At 39.2% G+C, this 18,215-nt stretch overlaps 1 protein-coding gene across 2 annotated transcripts in view; it reads left to right on the forward strand.

The window, feature by feature from the left end:
* Nucleotides 1-844: 844 nt before the first annotated feature.
* Nucleotides 845-18,215, forward strand: part of GADL1 (glutamate decarboxylase like 1) — an 80,039-nt gene continuing 62,668 nt past the window's right edge. The window contains exons 1-8 of one of the 2 annotated variants that reach the window (XM_024212118.3): nucleotides 845-929; nucleotides 1,159-1,348; nucleotides 3,517-3,607; nucleotides 5,219-5,325; nucleotides 7,430-7,545; nucleotides 13,019-13,098; nucleotides 13,210-13,264; nucleotides 16,996-17,112. In XM_024212118.3, coding sequence (XP_024067886.1) covers nucleotides 5,277-5,325; nucleotides 7,430-7,545; nucleotides 13,019-13,098; nucleotides 13,210-13,264; nucleotides 16,996-17,112 — 417 coding nt within the window. In that variant the 5' untranslated portion in view covers nucleotides 845-929; nucleotides 1,159-1,348; nucleotides 3,517-3,607; nucleotides 5,219-5,276. Of the gene's footprint in view, nucleotides 930-1,004; nucleotides 1,027-1,158; nucleotides 1,349-3,516; nucleotides 3,608-5,218; nucleotides 5,326-7,429; nucleotides 7,546-13,018; nucleotides 13,099-13,209; nucleotides 13,265-16,995; nucleotides 17,113-18,215 lie in introns of those variants that run through there. The other variant, XM_024212119.3, reaches the window with a different exon arrangement.

Genomic DNA, 18,215 nt, shown 5'->3' on the forward strand with positions numbered 1-18,215 from the left:
ACATAAATGGCATTGAACTTGCTTTTAGTTTGTGGTTAGGTTTTGAAATAAAATATAGCTGTCTGGATTTAAAAATGTGGCATCATGAAACCTTTTAATAGCATAATTAAATTAAAATATACATTTGCAAGAAAATGTTTCCTACATTACTTTGAAATGCCAATTTTTTTTTTTTTTTTTTTTTTTTTTTGTCTTGGGGTCAAATTTACCCTTGAGTTTGCTGAGCCTGCAGGAGCATTTGTGTTAGAGGCGGATTCACCCTGAGGAAGGGTGGCTATGGTACCACTGGAGGAGGGCAGCATTATAGACTTGTCTGGGTTCCATAGTGCCCTTATTTGCAGAGGGTATTTGAGAGAGGTGCTGGACAGGTAGGCCTTGCCCATTTGTGGGCTGCATGAGCCAGCTCCATGCCCCTGGCATAACAGCATTTGAAGACACTGGGATTTCATGGGGGTTGCTGAAGGCAGAATTTGGTCTACAGGTTTATTACGCCTAATAAAGATATACAAAGCAGAAGCAACTCATCTTGGTTTCCAGATTCCAGGTTGAGTTTGCAGCTCCAGCAGTTAAAAGCAAAAAGATTATTTTTCTAACCAGAACAAGTTTGAGCCGGGAGTCCCTGAGACACAATAAAAATAGGATCCCATGAGGCCATTTTTATAGAGTTGCTGTTAAGTGCAATTTTCTTACTTTGGAAACCATTACATTACAGAATCCGTTGGTGAGTGAGGTTATATTACCATAACATTTGTCTTCACCTCAGCCAACATGTATTCATTGCTGGCATTTCCCCCATCATTAGGTTTGTGAATGGCACCCTCCAGAAAAACTGAAAAAACTTCTCGATCTGGAAATGAGGGATACCGGAGAGCCCCATCAGAGACTCTTGCAACTTTGCCAGGACATTATTCGATACAGCGTCAAAACTAGTAGGAATTTGAGTTCTAATTGTGTTACCTTATTACCCTCAAAAACTCTGAAGTCAGGGTATTTTCTCCTAAACTTTGTTACCCTTCAGGAAACAAGGTGACGTTTTGCTATGTCAACATTTTCTGCGTGCCTGTAACCATATGAAAGCATATGAATGCTTTCATTGGCTGTTCTATAGCTGTTTGAGTAAATGCTGGCATAAGTAATTCTTCTCTCCTTCATATCTAGTCCTTATTGTAAAATGAGAGTATCATACCTGCCAAGCCACCTGGATCCTCACAGTGATCAGATGGATTTCTGAGAGGGACTAAAATCTGTATGATGACATTAAAAAACCCTGCGAGGGATTACCATTGATGTTAATGGGAGACTCTGCTATTCTAAAGTCTCCTGAAAGACGCCTTTGGCCTCTAGACAGGTATGGAATATGATATAACAATTTACCAAATCAGGCAGGAGAAAGACCTTTATGAATCCCCAAGACCTTTGCATAGGACTTCCTGCTGTCTGGTTGGTGAGTAGTGATGTCATAGTCACTGCCATTTAATGCAAATAAGGCAAGGTTAAGTCAGCCTGTTGGTCAAGAATGGCACTGCGTTTACTTTTAACGTATAGCAAACAGTCTGTTTGCAAAAGGAAAGTCAAAACCTTAATGCATGCTTTAAATCACTTTTTAAATGTAATCAGGTGACTAAGTGAGGTATATACTGGCTTTTTTCACAAGTGGATACAAATTTCACCTGGAGGATAATCCTGCTACGTGCTGAGTATCCCCTTGTAAAATGCTGGTCAGCCATAATTCCTGCTCAAGACAATGGGGGATGAGTGCTCAGCATCTCAGAAAAGGCACCCAGCACCTTGCAGGATTGACCCCACGTAGGTAACCTTGATGAAAAGCATTCTGTATAACCAAATATCAACAGAAAGAAATGAGTAACATCTGTTTAGGAAATAGGGTGGTGTATCAAAAGCCTAGTTAGAATTTCAGAAGCATAGCTACATATCCTATACTCAGTGTATTTCAGAAGGTGTGAAGGACATTTGATATAAATTACCGGGTATGTTTCCTGCTAAAGATGCTGTTGCTACAGAATAAAAAAATAATTGAGAGTGAGCATATGTTTTTGAAGAACACAGAAATTAGCAGTGCTTATCTGAAGAGTCCCATGCAATATTAATATGCAGATGTCTTTACAATGTCAGTGGAATATATTATCTTCATTTTGTAATTTTTCTTTACATTTTCATTTGTTGCACTGTGCCACCTTAGAAAATGAATTAAATACAAAAGCAAGATGCACAAACAATGTTACCCTAACTATAAAAGCTAGCAAAAGCTTCAGATTTAAGGCTTCTAGTCTGTCATGAATTCACCCTGTTTTATAATACCTAGTTACAATGTGGCGAACTGTAGTCCAGATGGTAGCAGACCCTGAACTGAATTGATTTTATGATGAAAACTTTTAGATTACTTTAACATAATTTCTCATTATTGTTATTTATTTAATAGTGCAGCACCCCCAAATGGTGCCACTTAAATTAAGGTAATAAGGTAAAAGACGGTTTCTCTTTTTCTCTATATCTCAGAAATTCTGGTAAAAGAAAGAAACACAATTTTAAAAAAGAAACATTTAGAAAAGTGTTTCCAGAGAGGTTGGCTCTTTAAAATAATTTAACAGGGAAATTAAAAAACACAAAACTTCCTCTCAGGTTGGCAGGGAGGGATATGAAAGAAGAACACTGATGGGATAGATGAAAATTATCTATAATATCATTCCATTTGTGTCCAAACCCTTCTTGCAGTACTCACATGAATAATCCAACTCACACAAGTAGTCTCACTGCAGTATGAGAAATGACCAAGGGGGATTGGTCGATCAGATCTTAAATAAGTAAAGTTGAGTGCAGGGTTAAAATGGAAAGTGAAATTAAGGAAGCCAAATGTAGAGTGCAGAGTCAGACTGCCCTCAACTCCTGCCTCGCAAGATGAGGCTGTATGTGTAAATTCTAGAACTGGTGATTTTTTTCTCAGCAGAAAATATAAATGAAAATGAGAAAAATTGTTTTTGTTAAAATTTTCAGTGGAAAAAAAATTTTTTTTGGGGGGGGGGTCAAAACTGAAAGCTGATTTACACCCCCCCCCCCCACAAAAAGCTTTCAGTTTTCCAATTAAAAAAATGAAAATGTTTGAGGGGAAAAAACTGGTACTTTCTGTGAAAGTTTTTGTTTAAACTAAACCAAACTTTCCTTCAAAAGTTTCAGCAGGAAGTTTTCAAACAGCCTTAATAAATTCCCCCCTGTGAAGAAGGCCAGCAGGAGGCATATGTGCTATTTAAGTCCCACTTACACTTTGTTTGAGCACAGTTATGAATTTCACCCTTTGTGAGAAGTTTGGCCAATCTGGGGAAAGAAGAGAGAGTCTCAGGGACACTAAAGGGATAATAAAGTAAAATGCTGCTGTTTGGCCATGTAGTATGTTTCAATCTATATACCTGCATCCTGTAGTCATGCAGTAGAGATGCTGTTGTGTTTATTTTCACTTGTGAAGTATACTGGAGTACTTATGTTTCATTTTTAAATCTGCAGATCATCCAAGATTTTTCAATCAGTTGTATGCTGGTATTGATTATTACTCTTTAGTGGCTCGTTTCATTACAGAAGCATTAAACCCAAGTGTGTAAGTGTACCTTTTTTGTACTCATTGAAATGACCCTGGAACACTATTATAACATTCCAGATTTTTTTAAAATTATGAATACCCGCTTCAGGTTTCTGTTTACATTAACACAGAGGACTTTTAGCAGGAACCTGGGGATAACAACAGAGTTTGGTTCTGCATCGCATAACCATATACTTCAACTTGGCTAAGCTGTTGGAGCCTTTTTCAGTCTGTGAGTCTTAATTTAAGAGTAAAGATCCTCCACTTTTGTTTGTCATACCTTTTACCTGTAAATTTATTCTTACTTAGGGGATCTAGATATGCTATTTAGATATGCTTTTAAAAACAAACTTATTCAGATAAAGGCTGTCCTCTCAATGAGCAGGACTTTGATCTCACTTCCACCAATGTAAATCCAAGGTAACTTCAGTGGTGTTATTTGGGATTTATGCCATTATAATGGAGATCAAATTTGCTCCCGGGTGTTCAAGGTGCGGCTAGTACAAATTTTATTTTTTGTTTTCATTGTGTTTGGTATGAAGTGTTAAATTGATCCATTTTTCTTTTTTGTCCATGGCATCCCAAAGTTATATGCCCTTAAATAAACTTTTCCCATTTTGGGACTGGCATTTTAAAGTTGATCCAAAGTTAGGACTGATATTAGCTGAACTGTCGTAAGCATGCCCAATGGAGTCCTTCAGCCACCTTCTGTATTTGCTCCACATAGTATTAAGTATGGGCACCACAATGAATTTGCACAAATGTTGCATATGTATATGTGCAAGCAATACGGGGAAGATAGAACTGAAGTCTAGGGTCCAAGTACGATTGCTTCAGATAGGGAGAGCCTTTAGTGTTTTGGGTGTCAAACTACAGAAGCAACAGGAGCTCATACGGTTCAGCACCCACAAAAATTTGTCTAGTTACATTCATGGATGTTATGTTTTCCATACACGTTTTCAATCTGAGTGACTTCTGTTTTTGATGACGAGAACAACACACTAAAAAAGCACAAAAGTAAAGTCTCCATGAGAGAGCACAGCGTGTGTATCTCCTCTGAAACAGTCTGCACTGAACTGAACACAAATGGCTTCCTGATTGGGCAGGCAGATGTAAAGGTGTAATAAACAAAAGAATAACTTACATAAAATGGGTAATTTTCCCCAGTAGCGTATGGTTTTATTAGCTGTTATTCACTTAATCTGAGTCACATGACTGAAATCCCTATGCATTGCTTTGAAAATGTAAAGGTCAGTGTTATGATGCTGTTAGGAACAGAGTAAATTGCCATACTGGATTAGACCTTTGGTGTATTGAAATCCAGCACCAGTTGCTTCAGAGGAAGGTGCAAGAAATCACACGGTAGATTGATGTGGGATAAACTGCCACGGAGGGAAGTTTCCTCCTAACCCCTAATAGTTAGAGATTAGCTTAAACCCAGAAGCATGCGATTTTATCTTCCTCCCAAATCTATTTTTATCATTAACATTATAAACTCTGGATATTCTTGTTATCCATATAACTCTCCAGTCCCTCTTTGAATCTTGCTAAATTCTTAGTCTCTATGATGTCCTGTGACCAGGAGTTCTGCAGTCTATTGCCAATAATGATACTTTTATATTTATTCAGATATACATATGAGGTGTCCCCCGTGTTTTTGTTAGTGGAAGAAGCAGTCCTGAAGAGAATGATTGAATTCATAGGCTGGAAAGAAGGTGATGGCATATTTAATCCAGGTAAGAAAACAGCCTTCCATCTTCTGAATTTCAAACTAACCTATAGAAACTGCAGAGAGCTACAGATTAAGAATTTTGTGATTTATTTAACTCGTATCGTGTACTCCAAAAAGCATACAAAATCAGATGACGTAAGGACTTTTAGCTTTAATAAAGTTATTTTACCCAAGCTTCTAGACCACCATAATAAAAATTCTATGAATCTGTATAGTCACATGAAACGAAAGCAGCTGTAGGGCTCAATTAATAAAAAATTACTCAGAACGAATTCTAGAGCCCCTGGAATTGGAGCCCACCCAGTTCTCATTAATATCAATGGTAAGATCACCTTCAGTGACCTGAGTGGGCAGCAGTCTCAGGCTCCAGTTCTATGTCAGTATGAGCTAATCAACTCAGACTGAATTTGGAGTGAGACTGGGCCATTTAAAGTGGTCAGAGTTTCAGAGGCCCACAAGTGCTTTACAAAATACATTGAGCAGGAAGTCTCCAAGTAATGTATTAGCTGTTATGGGCCGCATTGTATAGTTTACATAGAGCCCAGTGCTGAGATGTGGGGTGAAGTTGTACTACCTCAGAGGGTGACTGTGTCTCTGGAGCATGTAGGAGGGGTGCATATATGGCACCACCCTGCAGTGCTCCCTTCTGTACTGCTGGCCAGCTCCACTGACTGCTACGAAGGGGACAGCCTTTGAGCTGGTTGTCAGTCCCTAGCACAGGGCTGTGATTGTGCCTGTCCCTTGTGCAAGATGCCTGACCCAGTATTTTACAATGCACCCCTGTATTTTACATCTTTGTATCAGTGTGTATCGTGTACAACTCGTGCTCATCCAGCACATTTCCCGAAGGCCATTCCTGGTTACTCTTCTCTTCTGCCAGCATCTTTGTAACTATCTGAATGAAAGCCAGTCAATGGTGTGACAGGGTACTCCTCTGTGTACACTGCCTACATTTTGGGTGTCAATGTTTATCTTAGTAGGAGTGACTTGAGCAAGCTCCTTTTGGTGTGATACTGTTTTGAAATGATATGAGCAGGTAGACCATGAAATATTTCTGGTTAAATTTTTTTTAAAGGCTACATTTTAATACTTTTTTTGTTTTGTTTAAAAAGTAGCAATATTGTCAATATATTTCAGCTACAGGTGCATGGGGAAAATGGAATGTAACAATTTATCCCCAAGTCTTTCTGTACCGAATTATTAGCATCAAGATACCAAGCTGTAAGATTCTCCAACCTGCTTCCTGTGAAAAAGAAGCAAATGTTAAAATATAGTTAGTGGAGGGGATGAGAAATAGTTAATGTATCCCACCAATAAGTGGTAGAAAAGTAAATTAACCATAATTAAAGACATTGGAAATTTGTGGGAAATTATACCAAATTTGTGGATTTTTTTTTTGTCCTAGATTCTGTGCATAGTTTTAGAAAAACCTCTGGCATGTTCTGCAGATTTTTTTTAAAGCAAATTTACTAAAAATATATCAGAGGACACTTAAAGGATTCTTTAGTACATTAACTGTATCTTTATTTTCTAGCTTCCATAAAACTGAATTTTTATATAAGCCAATCTTGCCTCAAAAAAATCCCATCTGTCTCCTTGAGCTCTTCCATTTCCCTTCCAGATCTTCTCCCAGAGATCTTCTATTTCTTCCAGTTCCTCCTAATTGTCTCTTCCCCCTTTTCCTTTCCAATGGATTGAGACATGGTTGCCTGAGGGGCCATCTCTCTCTCCGTGGTGTACTGCCACAATTGAGATCAGCAGAGGCCCAGGAGCTCCCACAATGTATACAAGAAGGAACTGGTGGCTGGGCATTCTCTATGAGAACTTCTTGGTGTCCGGAATCATTCCCCTGCCATTTGGTCCACTACAGCCCAGATCTGTTAACCTTCCAAGCAAGCAGCAAAGCCTCCTTTTCTTCTCTCATCTCTCAGGCTGTTGAGTAAGGACTGGGCTATGATGGATATATTTACAGGCTAGTTTTGTGGTTTTAATTTATGGGCTAGGCACCCACAGCACAAGATGAGTGCCAAGAGTTACTTGTTAGTTTGAATTTCTAAAATATAATAAATGAATATGTTGCTTTGTGTTTTTTTGTTTGTTTTTTACAGGTGGCTCTGTTTCTAATATGTATGCTATGAACTTAGCTAGGTATAAATATTGTCCTGACATAAAGGAAAAGGGGCTTTCAGGGCTGCCAAGACTGGTCCTCTTTACATCAGAAGAGGTAACGAAATTGCACCCATCTTCATTATAGACTTTTTATTAATTAACTTTTTTTCTTTTGCATATGCTGTACATTTCCATTGTGTGTCTAATGCTGTTCCAAGCATAATAAAAGGGTTGTCATTATACAGTGGGAAACATGGTGTGTGGAGATGGCTGGTGGTGAATTCCCCCTGCACAGAGAAACTCTCCATCTCCTGCCAATCTCTGGTGTTGGGAAAAGGAGAGGTTGTGGTGAAACAGAGCTCCTCTGTCTGATTTCCCACTGACATAAGGTCTAGCAGGAACATACCTCGGTAGTGTAAGTTAAAGCTGCTATCCTGCAGCTTCAGCTTACGCTGGGGCCAGGCAATCAATAGTCAGAAAGCTACAAATGGCTGTCTGCAGCCCCCCTTCTCCACTGGCTCTGAGCACAGCTTGACTGCAGTGGAGAATCAAATCCAACAAAGAGAATCCCGGCAAAACCTTTCACTGAAGCTCTCTAAACAACGCTGCTTTAATAACCTACTTCAAAGAATCTAAAAACGTCTTCCTCTTTTAAAGCTTTCAAACACAACATATGCAAAACTCAGATGGGAGACTGTAGTAGGAGGGATGCCCACTGGCACTAATTCTCCTTCAGAGTTTTAGCCTTTAATTAGAGCCTCTTTTCTCCCACCTACATCTCTGCCCCTTGGGCTTTGTGACATCCACAACCCTTTAAACAAACTAGGTTAGGTATAGTTGTGTTTGAGATTAGATTGGCACAGGTGGTATTATTATTATTATTATTATTATTATTACTTCTGTTACAATAGCAGCTAGAAGCCCCAGTGGAGATCTGGGCCCCATTTTGCTTGGAAATATATACAAATACAGTAATAGTACAGTGCCTGCCCTTAAGTGCTTACAGCCCCCAAAAGCTTACAATCTAAATGGACAAGGCAAAGGCTTATCCCAGTTTTTCAAATGGGAACCTGGACACAGGAAGCTCACATGGCTTGCCCAAGATAAGAGAAAAATTCTGTGGCAGTGCCAGGGACTGAACCCAGCTGCCCTGAGTCCCTGTTTATTACCTTAACCAGAAGGCCATCCTTCCTCTCTCTCTTTGGTACCTACATACGCAGTACTTCTACCTGTGCCCGTAGCATTTGTTGTAATATCTTTAGTTATGTTAATTGGCATTGTACAGAAGTGCTAGAACATTTATCAGTTTAAGAGGGAGGAGACATCAATTTGTAGAGATCCTAATTTTTGGCCCATGTTTACCTCTGTTCCACCCAGATTTGGTATTATCTCACTTCTGTTTTTCAAAATAGTTTGCCTCAGATATGATTGATTATTGAGGTTATATGAAAAACTGCTTAAACTGAAGTTGATGCACTGTAATGCCAACTTTCTATTATTAATTATTTATTGTGTTTTGTTTATTTGTATTGAATAGTACCTAAAGGCCAGGGACCCGCTGTGATGGGCACTGTACAAACATACAAGAAAGAGATGGCCTCTGCCCTGCAGAGCTTACCATCTAAGTAGAGACAAGAAGTGGATAAGACAAACAGATGAGGGAGCACAGGGAGACAGTGAGCTGATACTGCTCAGTGGTCAGAGCATACTGACTGCTATACGTCCCTCGTTTTAAGACTTTAGTCTCAAAACCATGTCTTATATTTGAGCTTTAGCACTATAAGAGGTGGTCTGTTAGTGTTGCACAGCACTGGTGTTCTCAGGCAGGCACTCAGTGCCAATGTGGTACTGTTTTTCAGGAGGTGTTAGACTGAGGGCAGGTCTGTACTACCGTTTAAGTTGATCTAACTTACGTTGCTCAGGGGTGTGAGAAAAACACCTTCCCTCCCCCCACCCCCGCCCGAGTGACGCAGGTTACAGTGACCTAAGCGCTGTCTCCTGCCGACATAGCTTCTGCCTCTTGCAGAGGTGGAGTAATTATGTCTACGGGAGAGCGCTCTCCCATCAGCACAGAGTGTCTTCACCAGACTGCGCCGATGTAGCACTTCTAATATAGACCTGCTCTCAGACTTTAAGGCCAGAAGGGACCATCATGATCATCTAGTCTGACCTCCTGCACATTGCAGGGCACAGAACCTCACCCACCCACTCCTGTAATAGACCCCTAACCTCTAGCTGAGTTACTGAATTCCTCAAATCATGGTTTAAACACTTCAAGTTACAGAGAATTCACCATTTACACTAGTTTAAATCTGCAAGTGACCTGTGCTCCATGCTGCAGAGGAAGGCAAAAGCCCCCCAGGGTCTCTATCAATCTGCCTCGGGGGGAAATTCCTTCCCAACCCCAAATATGGTAATCAGTTAGACCCTGAGCATGTGGGCAAGGCCCACCAGCCAGACACCTGGGAAAAAATTCTCTGTAGTAACTCAGAGCCCTCCCCCGCTAGTGTCCCATCCGTTGATGATATTTGCTGCTAGCAGTCACAGGTTGGCTACATGCCATTGTAGGCAGTTTCTGCTCTTTTGCTGTAAGGTAAAGTAAGTTTAGATAACATGCACTCTAACTCAAGGAGATAGAAAATCCTGAGCTACTTGAAATAATGGTGGTTTATGGAGGAAACTGCACGTACCTTTGCTGGACAGTTCCTCAGTGACACTTGAAATAGCAGCAGCAGAAAAATTATTAGTGTCCTGCCTTCCTGAGTTTTAGCTGGTGTTTCTGAACCTGTGATACATAACTGAGTACAACTCAAGCTACAGTCATTAACCACATTTTTATCATTTTTCCTTTTCATTATATTTGAGTCTTATCTGATTTTGTTCGGGAATAAGAACATTATAGTGGGCCAGAAAGATGAGAATGTAGTGAAATTGAGACTAAGAGAAGAAAAGAAATGCATGAGAAATTGCAATGAATACTTTAATGCTGGTAGTTTTTTGTTGTGATGAAATGGAACCCCTCTGCAATGTGACTTGATCAGACCTGTAAACTAAGTATGAGAGTACAATATTAAGTATCCCCTCTGCTCTGCTACTGAGATTACAATAGACATAATGAGTAATAAAGCCATCTCATAACAACATAATTGCTTTATGTGCTCCAGTTTCCAGAAAACTTTTCAAAAACAAGAAAATATTATTTTTTATTCTATCTTCATATGTGCAGGACAAGGCTACATTGTGTTTGGCATTATAACAAAAAATACTAACTTGTTCATTCCCTAGTCAAAATAATCCCATATACTCTCCCCCCCACCCCATTTTAAATGTACTGGTATTCAGTTTGGTCTTGTGCTTTGAAAAGGTTTCTTTTTTCAACCTGAATTATTACAGATATTATATCTTCCTCAAAAGAAGATTGCAAAGAGCTTACTTAAAATAGGAACTCTAAGATTATAAATGGATCGACACTGTTGATTGACCGTAGTTTCTGTAAATACCTGTGCATCTTTTGCTAAAATGGTGCTATGTAACTTATTACATTAGTGTGTTTAGCAAATAATAAACAGTATATTTTGGAGCCAGTCTATTGTAGACTGTTTTTTTCTTTTAGTCCAGTGATGGAAGCCCTCCAAAGCTATGCTTTAGCACAACTCTTATCCTCTTTACAATGATAGCTTCTGGCCATACACTTACGGCCTGTTTCTGCTCCCATTGAAATCCAAGGCACAACTCCTATTTCAGTGGGAGCAGATTGGACTCTTAAAAGTCCATAAATGACACATCTACATGTTGTTTTCCTTAGGGATTCAGTCAGTTCCCATTTTTTTTTTTGTTTCTCAGTATCTCAAATGCTGAAGCTGCACTTATGTTCTTGCCCCTGTCCACATTTCATAATAAGATCTACGATTTGGTGATCTGCTTTTATCTACCAACTTCTAGATTTTGCAGATCCATTGCTTTCTGGAGCAATTTGATTATTCCCAGTGACTCAGTGTCATGCTTTTCATTTGAACATAGTGGTAAAAGTCAGTGGTATAAACTAGCTTTTTTGTTTGTTTGTTTCATTGCAGCTATTAATTATTTATTTAATCATTCAGAAGTCATTTGAAACTCTCTGTTGCTGGAGTCCGAATCTCTCATGAACAAAAAAACATTGCAGCTCTATAATATATTACCAATTAGTGATGTAATTTGATGTAACACAAGATTAATTATCCACCTATGTATACTATTATTCTTGCAATAGTCTAAATGAATGAGTCCTAAAGGTTTTGTGAATGTGTCATGTTAGAAAATTAAACAGTTTTAAGATTGACTGACTGATATTAGCTGTTAGTATTTTGTGTGCATTTAGTTGAAAGGAAAAAAATCTTCCTGTTTTTAAAAAAAGAAAAAAGAAAAAGAAAACCCTTTGAGATGATCCATCTCATCAAAATAAGCGTGACAGGCTTGAACACCCTTAATATATTCATACCCACACATTAAAGTGCTGTACATTTTTCATAATTATGTTCCTCTGTAACTGCTTTTGTGTGAACCCTCTGGAAGAAAATGGAATTAATCACCTGGCTTCACCTCCTGTACGATGAGAAACAATTCTAGACATCTTCAGGGTTGTTGGAATGTATGTTATTTTAACCCCTAAAATAATAACCTGAAGGATTTGCTTCTATTTTCCAACAAGAGCAATTTTAAAATACCCATTCAGATTTAGGGCAAGCTTAATCCTGCAAGGTGTTGAGAGCTCGTGTGAGATGCTAAGGGTGCATCAGGATCTACTAGCTCCTATGGGAGATGAATGCATTTAGCATCTTGCAGGTGCTTCTCAGTATCTTGCAGGATGGAATCATAAAGGCTTGTCTAAACTTGAAAGTTAATTTGGATTAAGGCAGGGTGTGAATTTAAAGTGCAATAGCTAACTGTGACCATGAACGAAGATAAACCAGAACAAGGTATTCTTATTTTGGAGTAAGTGTCTTCACCTGGAGTTACTTCAGAATAACTCCATGAGTAGTGAAGCCGTAGGTCACAAAGATGAAATTTAGAAATATGGTAAAATATGAAACTCTGAATCTTTGCATTAAACAGAAGAAAAACTACAATGCAGAGATTGTTGACTTGATTCTTATTCACACTAAAGCCACTTTCCACCACTCTCATAATGTAAACACCCACTTTAAGGCCCCTTCACCCTGCTAGAGTGATGTAAAGTGGACTAGTATATGTTTACTTCTACTTTTAAGGCCCCTTTGAGCTGTATACAGTGTCTTTAGTATAAATGAGAAGCAGGTTTTGTGTGTGCACACTTGTGTGAAGATATTGTTATGGTATCTTTTTATCAGTATCTTAAATGTGGACCACATTACTCTTTGCCTCATTATCTATTGTACTATTCAGTGCATGTCATTTGACTTTAGCTATCTTGTTTCTGCACAGCATTCACAATTTGTTGTTTGCATTAGGAAATATAGTTAGTGATGTGACCATGGTCAAATATTGATGTCGTTATACGCCATGTCAAGTTTTTTTTTTAATTGCTTGTTGGTTTACTTTTTTGATGTCTTTTTTTTTTTTCATTTACTCAGTGTCATTACTCCATGAACAAAGCAGCTTCTTTCCTGGGCATTGGCACACAGAATGTTTACTTCATCACAACAGATGAAAGGTAAGGAAACAGAGCCACTGCCATGGTCTGATCCTTTTAAAATGCAGTAGTGCTGTAAGTAAGTAACCTATTTGAACATAACTGAAAAAGTTTTAAATCTGTGTCCCTTAGAGGTAAGATGATACCTGAGGAACTGGAGAAACAAGTCCAGCGGGCCAGGAAAGAGGTGAGAGGGGGAGAGAGAGCGAGCATGCAGGCTGAGCGTTTGTGCATTTGAATGAAAGGGGAATAAGAGTGAGCGAAAGTTACAATAGGGCAGTTCATATACAAATGTTCTTACACGTGCAACCTGCTTGCCACAAATTGTTCAGTAAGCCAGGAATTCCGGGGGATTTGCTGTACAAGGCCATTAACATTTCCCAAGGCCTTTGCTAGTGTTAATCATAGTTCAAGTGATGCTGCTCTGAAGGAATCTAGTACATCTTTTCCGCTCACAATATTCCATTTGCCCTCAAGCCTTCGTAAATTGACATGATAAATGTATTGCTTTAAACTGTTGTTGCTTTCTTGATTATAATGTAACAATCTTAACTGTAGCAAAAGCTACCTGCAAAAGCTATAAGAGAAGAATCCGCAAATGTTAGGAAGCATGTGGAATAAAGGCCTGTTGTCTTAGCTTTTAGTACCACATTCCACCCCGCCCATTGTTGTGACAGGGATCAGAGATTCCATCCAGTGTTTATGTTCCTCCAGGGATCCTGCCATCCGGGAATATGGGTGGGGATAGCATTTGCAGGGACTAGGGTATTGCACTGTGGGATATATTTTGCTGCTCCTTTGAGCAGCAGCAAAGTGTGTGCCCACAGTCTGCCAGCTAGCACTTGTTACTGACAGTAGTTTATGAACTCGCTGGCTTGGGGACCAGAACATGACTCCTAAGATTCAGGTAATCTCTCCTTGGGTTGTTTAGCTGGGCCTTCCTCTATGCACCCAACGTGTGCATCAAAGCAACAAGGGCTGGGATTGAGCCCTTAGTCCTCAATCTGGGAATCGCATACAGACACCTGGTGTGCCATCTAGGATGTTAATGTGCTGGACCACACACAATGGGGCTGACACTTACACCTACTTTCCCATCATTGGCAATGGAGTCAGAGGTGACAGTGCCATCCTGCCTTGCTCCAGGACAGCAGAAAAAGCTTTCAATAAGGGCTGACATACAGGTATATCCTTAACCAAAAACTGACAGTTATTTCCCCACCGTGTACCATATCGAGTTGACTGACTACTGATTTATTGTGGGCCTAATTGCATAGCAAAACAAATTCCTCCTTCCCCCCTCCACTCCCCCAGACAGCTAAAGCAGAAGACCTACACTTCACTCATTTTGAGCAGGTAGGAGAGAGCAGAAGTGAAAATAAAACTGGGCAACTAAAAAGCAATTAATTAGCTGGGCTAATAGGGAAAAATTCCTTGCTCAGGTAAGAAAAGGACTTTCCTTTCTTGGCCTGCGAATGAACTGTTGATAGATTTTTTTTTTTGGATGTTTTTAAAGAAAAGCACCTAAAAGAAGAGTGGGCTAGATCCATTTGTGTTGCACTGATTTTTATAGGAAAGAAAACTCTTTCCTTTATTAAAAATGTTCTGGTTACAGATTTGCTTTCTTTCATAATGTTTGTTATTGTTTCATTTGCCTTGAAATGGGAACGACAAGCACCTTGAAAGGTTCTCTCATTTCAGTTTAGGTTCTGTAAGTACCTCTCTCCTTGATGAAACGCTATTTTATAATTTTTCCACAGCAATATGCCTCAGTGAATCACAGTAAATATTCTTATGACACCAGAGGACTATTTTTTCCTATTCTGCAGTGGTGGAAGTGCATGAGTGTTCTATAAAGCATAACAAAGAGACAAAGTGGGTGAGGTAATATCTTCTCTTGGACCAACTTCTCCTGGTGAGAGAGACAAGCTTTCGAGCTTACATAGAGTTCAGACATGAAGAAGAGCGTTGTGTAAGCCTGAAAACTTCTCTCACCAACAGCAGTTGGTTCAATAAAAGATATGATCTTACCCACCATGTCTATCCAATATCCTGAGATCAACACTACATAAGGCATAATAGACAAGAACCCCTAGGCCTCTTTACTAACAGGATACGACTAGACCTGGTACTTAGAGCAAAAAGGAAAAAACTCAGAAAAGAGGATTTGCTTAAATATAGCGGCAAGCAGAATAAAAACATGCTTCCTTTACTTACTAAAAATGTTATGGTCATTATCAAGAATTCATAGAGGACCCAATCCTGTTGGCCTAATTCAGGCAAACCCCTTGTTGGCTTCAGTGGGAGTTTTGCCTTTGCCTGTTCATTTACTGTGGGAGCAGACCAGCAGGGATTCTTCAGTGAATTGTTGTTAAATGTAATGAATACATCGAGTTATTGCCATGGCGGAAGTGTTGCTTCACTTGGTACTTTAGTTTCAGGCTCTTTTGTTGTTTTTCAGATTAGTTGACTTATTTTAGACTGTGAGAGGAATGAGACATTACAGGCTGGGATTTTTGTGAACATATGGGCCTGAGTCTCATTTACGCTAAGGCCTTTTACACTGCTCTGGAAGTGTAAGTAAAATTGACTCCCCCTGCAAGGCCCTTTGACATGGATAGGTGTAAAGTTGCCTTAGTGTAATTGTGAATGAGACCTATATGTCTTCAATAGATGCTTAAAAGTAAGTGATAGTTATTTGAAGTTGGTCTGGATTTCATTTGAAATAAAACATCACATTGCCAGATTGTCAACTGCTATAAATTGAAATGAATGGAGCGACACTGATTTACATCAGCTGAGGATCTGGCCCTAAAAGTAAATCAGAGAGAGGTCCCTCTTGTTTGCCTAAAATTAAGCATGTAGTTGATGAGAAATCCCAAATTTAACAGTTTAATACCAGTTTTAGTGCGTATGTAGTGATGATTTTATGTATATTACCATCCTTTGGCCATGACCTTGAGTGGTGCAGAGGACTGACTGCGCCCATTGACCTGAGAATTCCATCGCTCAGTGCTGCTTGGGATGAATTTAGCTTCTCTAAATAAATGTAAACCTGGTTGCATGTGCAACTCTCACTGACATCAGTAAGAGCTACAAGTTTGGCAGAATTCTGTCTACTATTGTAATCACCCTGCTAGGATTAACTAAACAGGAAAACTTTTGCTGCCAAGGCCAAAAGGGAAAGAGAGAATTGCCAGAGACCTCAAAGCTGCCAAAAGTTTCACTACTCAATCTATCTAATCTGTCTGAGAGAGAGATGGCAGAAGATCTCACTATATGTTTAACCACTGCCTATAATCCTTACTATTTTCAGAAGAGTAGGACAGACACAGTGACTTGCTGTGGGGCACTGACATTAGGGTTAGTGATAATAGTTCCAGCTTTAGAATATGCTGGCACTTTCTGCCAAGGCAGAAAGTGTTACCAAGCTTAGCCTTCCTCTGCACTAAGCAGGGTGAAGAATACAAGCACTGCAGAGGTAATGCAGGTGGGATCCCCTGAGAGATGAGGAGTCACTTCCTTGCCTGATAGTTGAACTAATGGTGCCATCAATATTAGGCAGAGCTGCGGCAAACACAGCAGTGAGAGGGAAAGGATTGTGAAATGACAATTAAAGTAAAAAAGAGAGATGTCAACTATGCAACATACTTTCATCTTTACAGGGCTCAGAGCTGTCAAAATATAGTCTGCATCTAGTGGAGTCCAGCCCATGACAATATGTCATCCTGGTTTTCAAAAGTCAGCACTTTTAAATACAGTACCTCATATGTTAGCCTTTTACTGCTGAGAAACTAAAATGTAGACACTGTTATACCTGCCCTACTTTTCTAGACCTTGTTATATTTTAGCTCAGTATGCATATTAGAGAATGTGAACAGTGCAAATGACATTTCTTTGTTTTGGATCATTTCACAGGGGGCAGCACCATTTCTTGTCTGTGCCACAGCTGGTACAACTGTGTTGGGAGCATTTGATCCTCTGGATAAAATAGCTGATATCTGTGAAAAACATGGTCTTTGGCTGCATGTGGATGTAAGTTAGTTTATATACCATGTAGTTTTAGTATTGCTTCAGCATTGTTGTTGCTTTCTTCGGCTACTGTGATATTTCCATGCACTCAGAAATTAGACCGGCGTTTAATTCCATTTGCCATTCTTTGCATGGGTTTCTCTGCTAAGTTCCGCTTGCTGAAAACCAGCAAAGAAGTGGGTTTTGAAACCTGGTCAAAGTCTTTTTGCAGATTGCCAGATTGTACTTTTAAGAATGCTTCTAAACAGCTTCCCACTCCTTCCTCCCACCCAAAAGACAAAACCAACCCCCATGCAGTTTTGAAGAGGAGAACAGTATAGAAATATTCCTTCAAATTCCTTCAACTTCTTAATGTGGGCTGGATATAGCATAATTACTGTTAGCCGGGTCAAAGTCAAATGTTCCCAGTGAGACTAACAAGACTTGTAGTCCATTAATGAGTTTATAGTGGTCCAAATGAGAGCAGAATCTGCCTTGATCACAATAACTGATGGCTGTCTCACATTCGTGGATTTGGCTTTCCTGTTGACCCACTTAAATTTTCCTGGGCTGCTCAGAATAAAATGTTCTCTAACCCTTTTTTTTCATTGTATGATAAGGTTTTAATCTTATACAAGTGAAAGGTTGGAAAGTTGAATTTATTATCTCTGTCTGGAGTAATCATTGAGTTACTAGTATGAAGAGTTAATTTTTTTAAAATTGTTTAATCTAAAATTAAATCTTGTAGGCCAGATTCTTCTTCTTAATTACACTAGTATAAATCCAGAATAACTAGACTGAAGTCTATGGAATTACTCAGGATTTATACCAATGTAGTCAGAGGAAAATCTGGACCTGGGTCTATAGGGAAGATTTAATGTTGTTTGTTTTTGATTTTGAACACTTTAAGATTTTTGTAACGGATATGACCTGAGTTTTAAATAAAACTTTTTTTATATTTAACCTGATCACGCTTCCAATTGAGTCAGTGAGTTTTGCCATTGATTTGATGGATAGGCCCTATTCACTTTAATATAAGAGCTGGAGAAATAGCATGGTTAGGGCATTGCTTATCAAATCTAATATTTTTGATCTGATAATTGTCCTAGACCTGTGGTTCCTAAATT

The sequence above is a fragment of the Terrapene carolina genome, unplaced genomic scaffold, assembly GCF_002925995.2.
Source record: "Terrapene carolina triunguis isolate 2854851 unplaced genomic scaffold, T_m_triunguis-2.0 Scaffold84, whole genome shotgun sequence".
NCBI classification, from domain to species: Eukaryota; Metazoa; Chordata; order Testudines; family Emydidae; genus Terrapene; species Terrapene triunguis.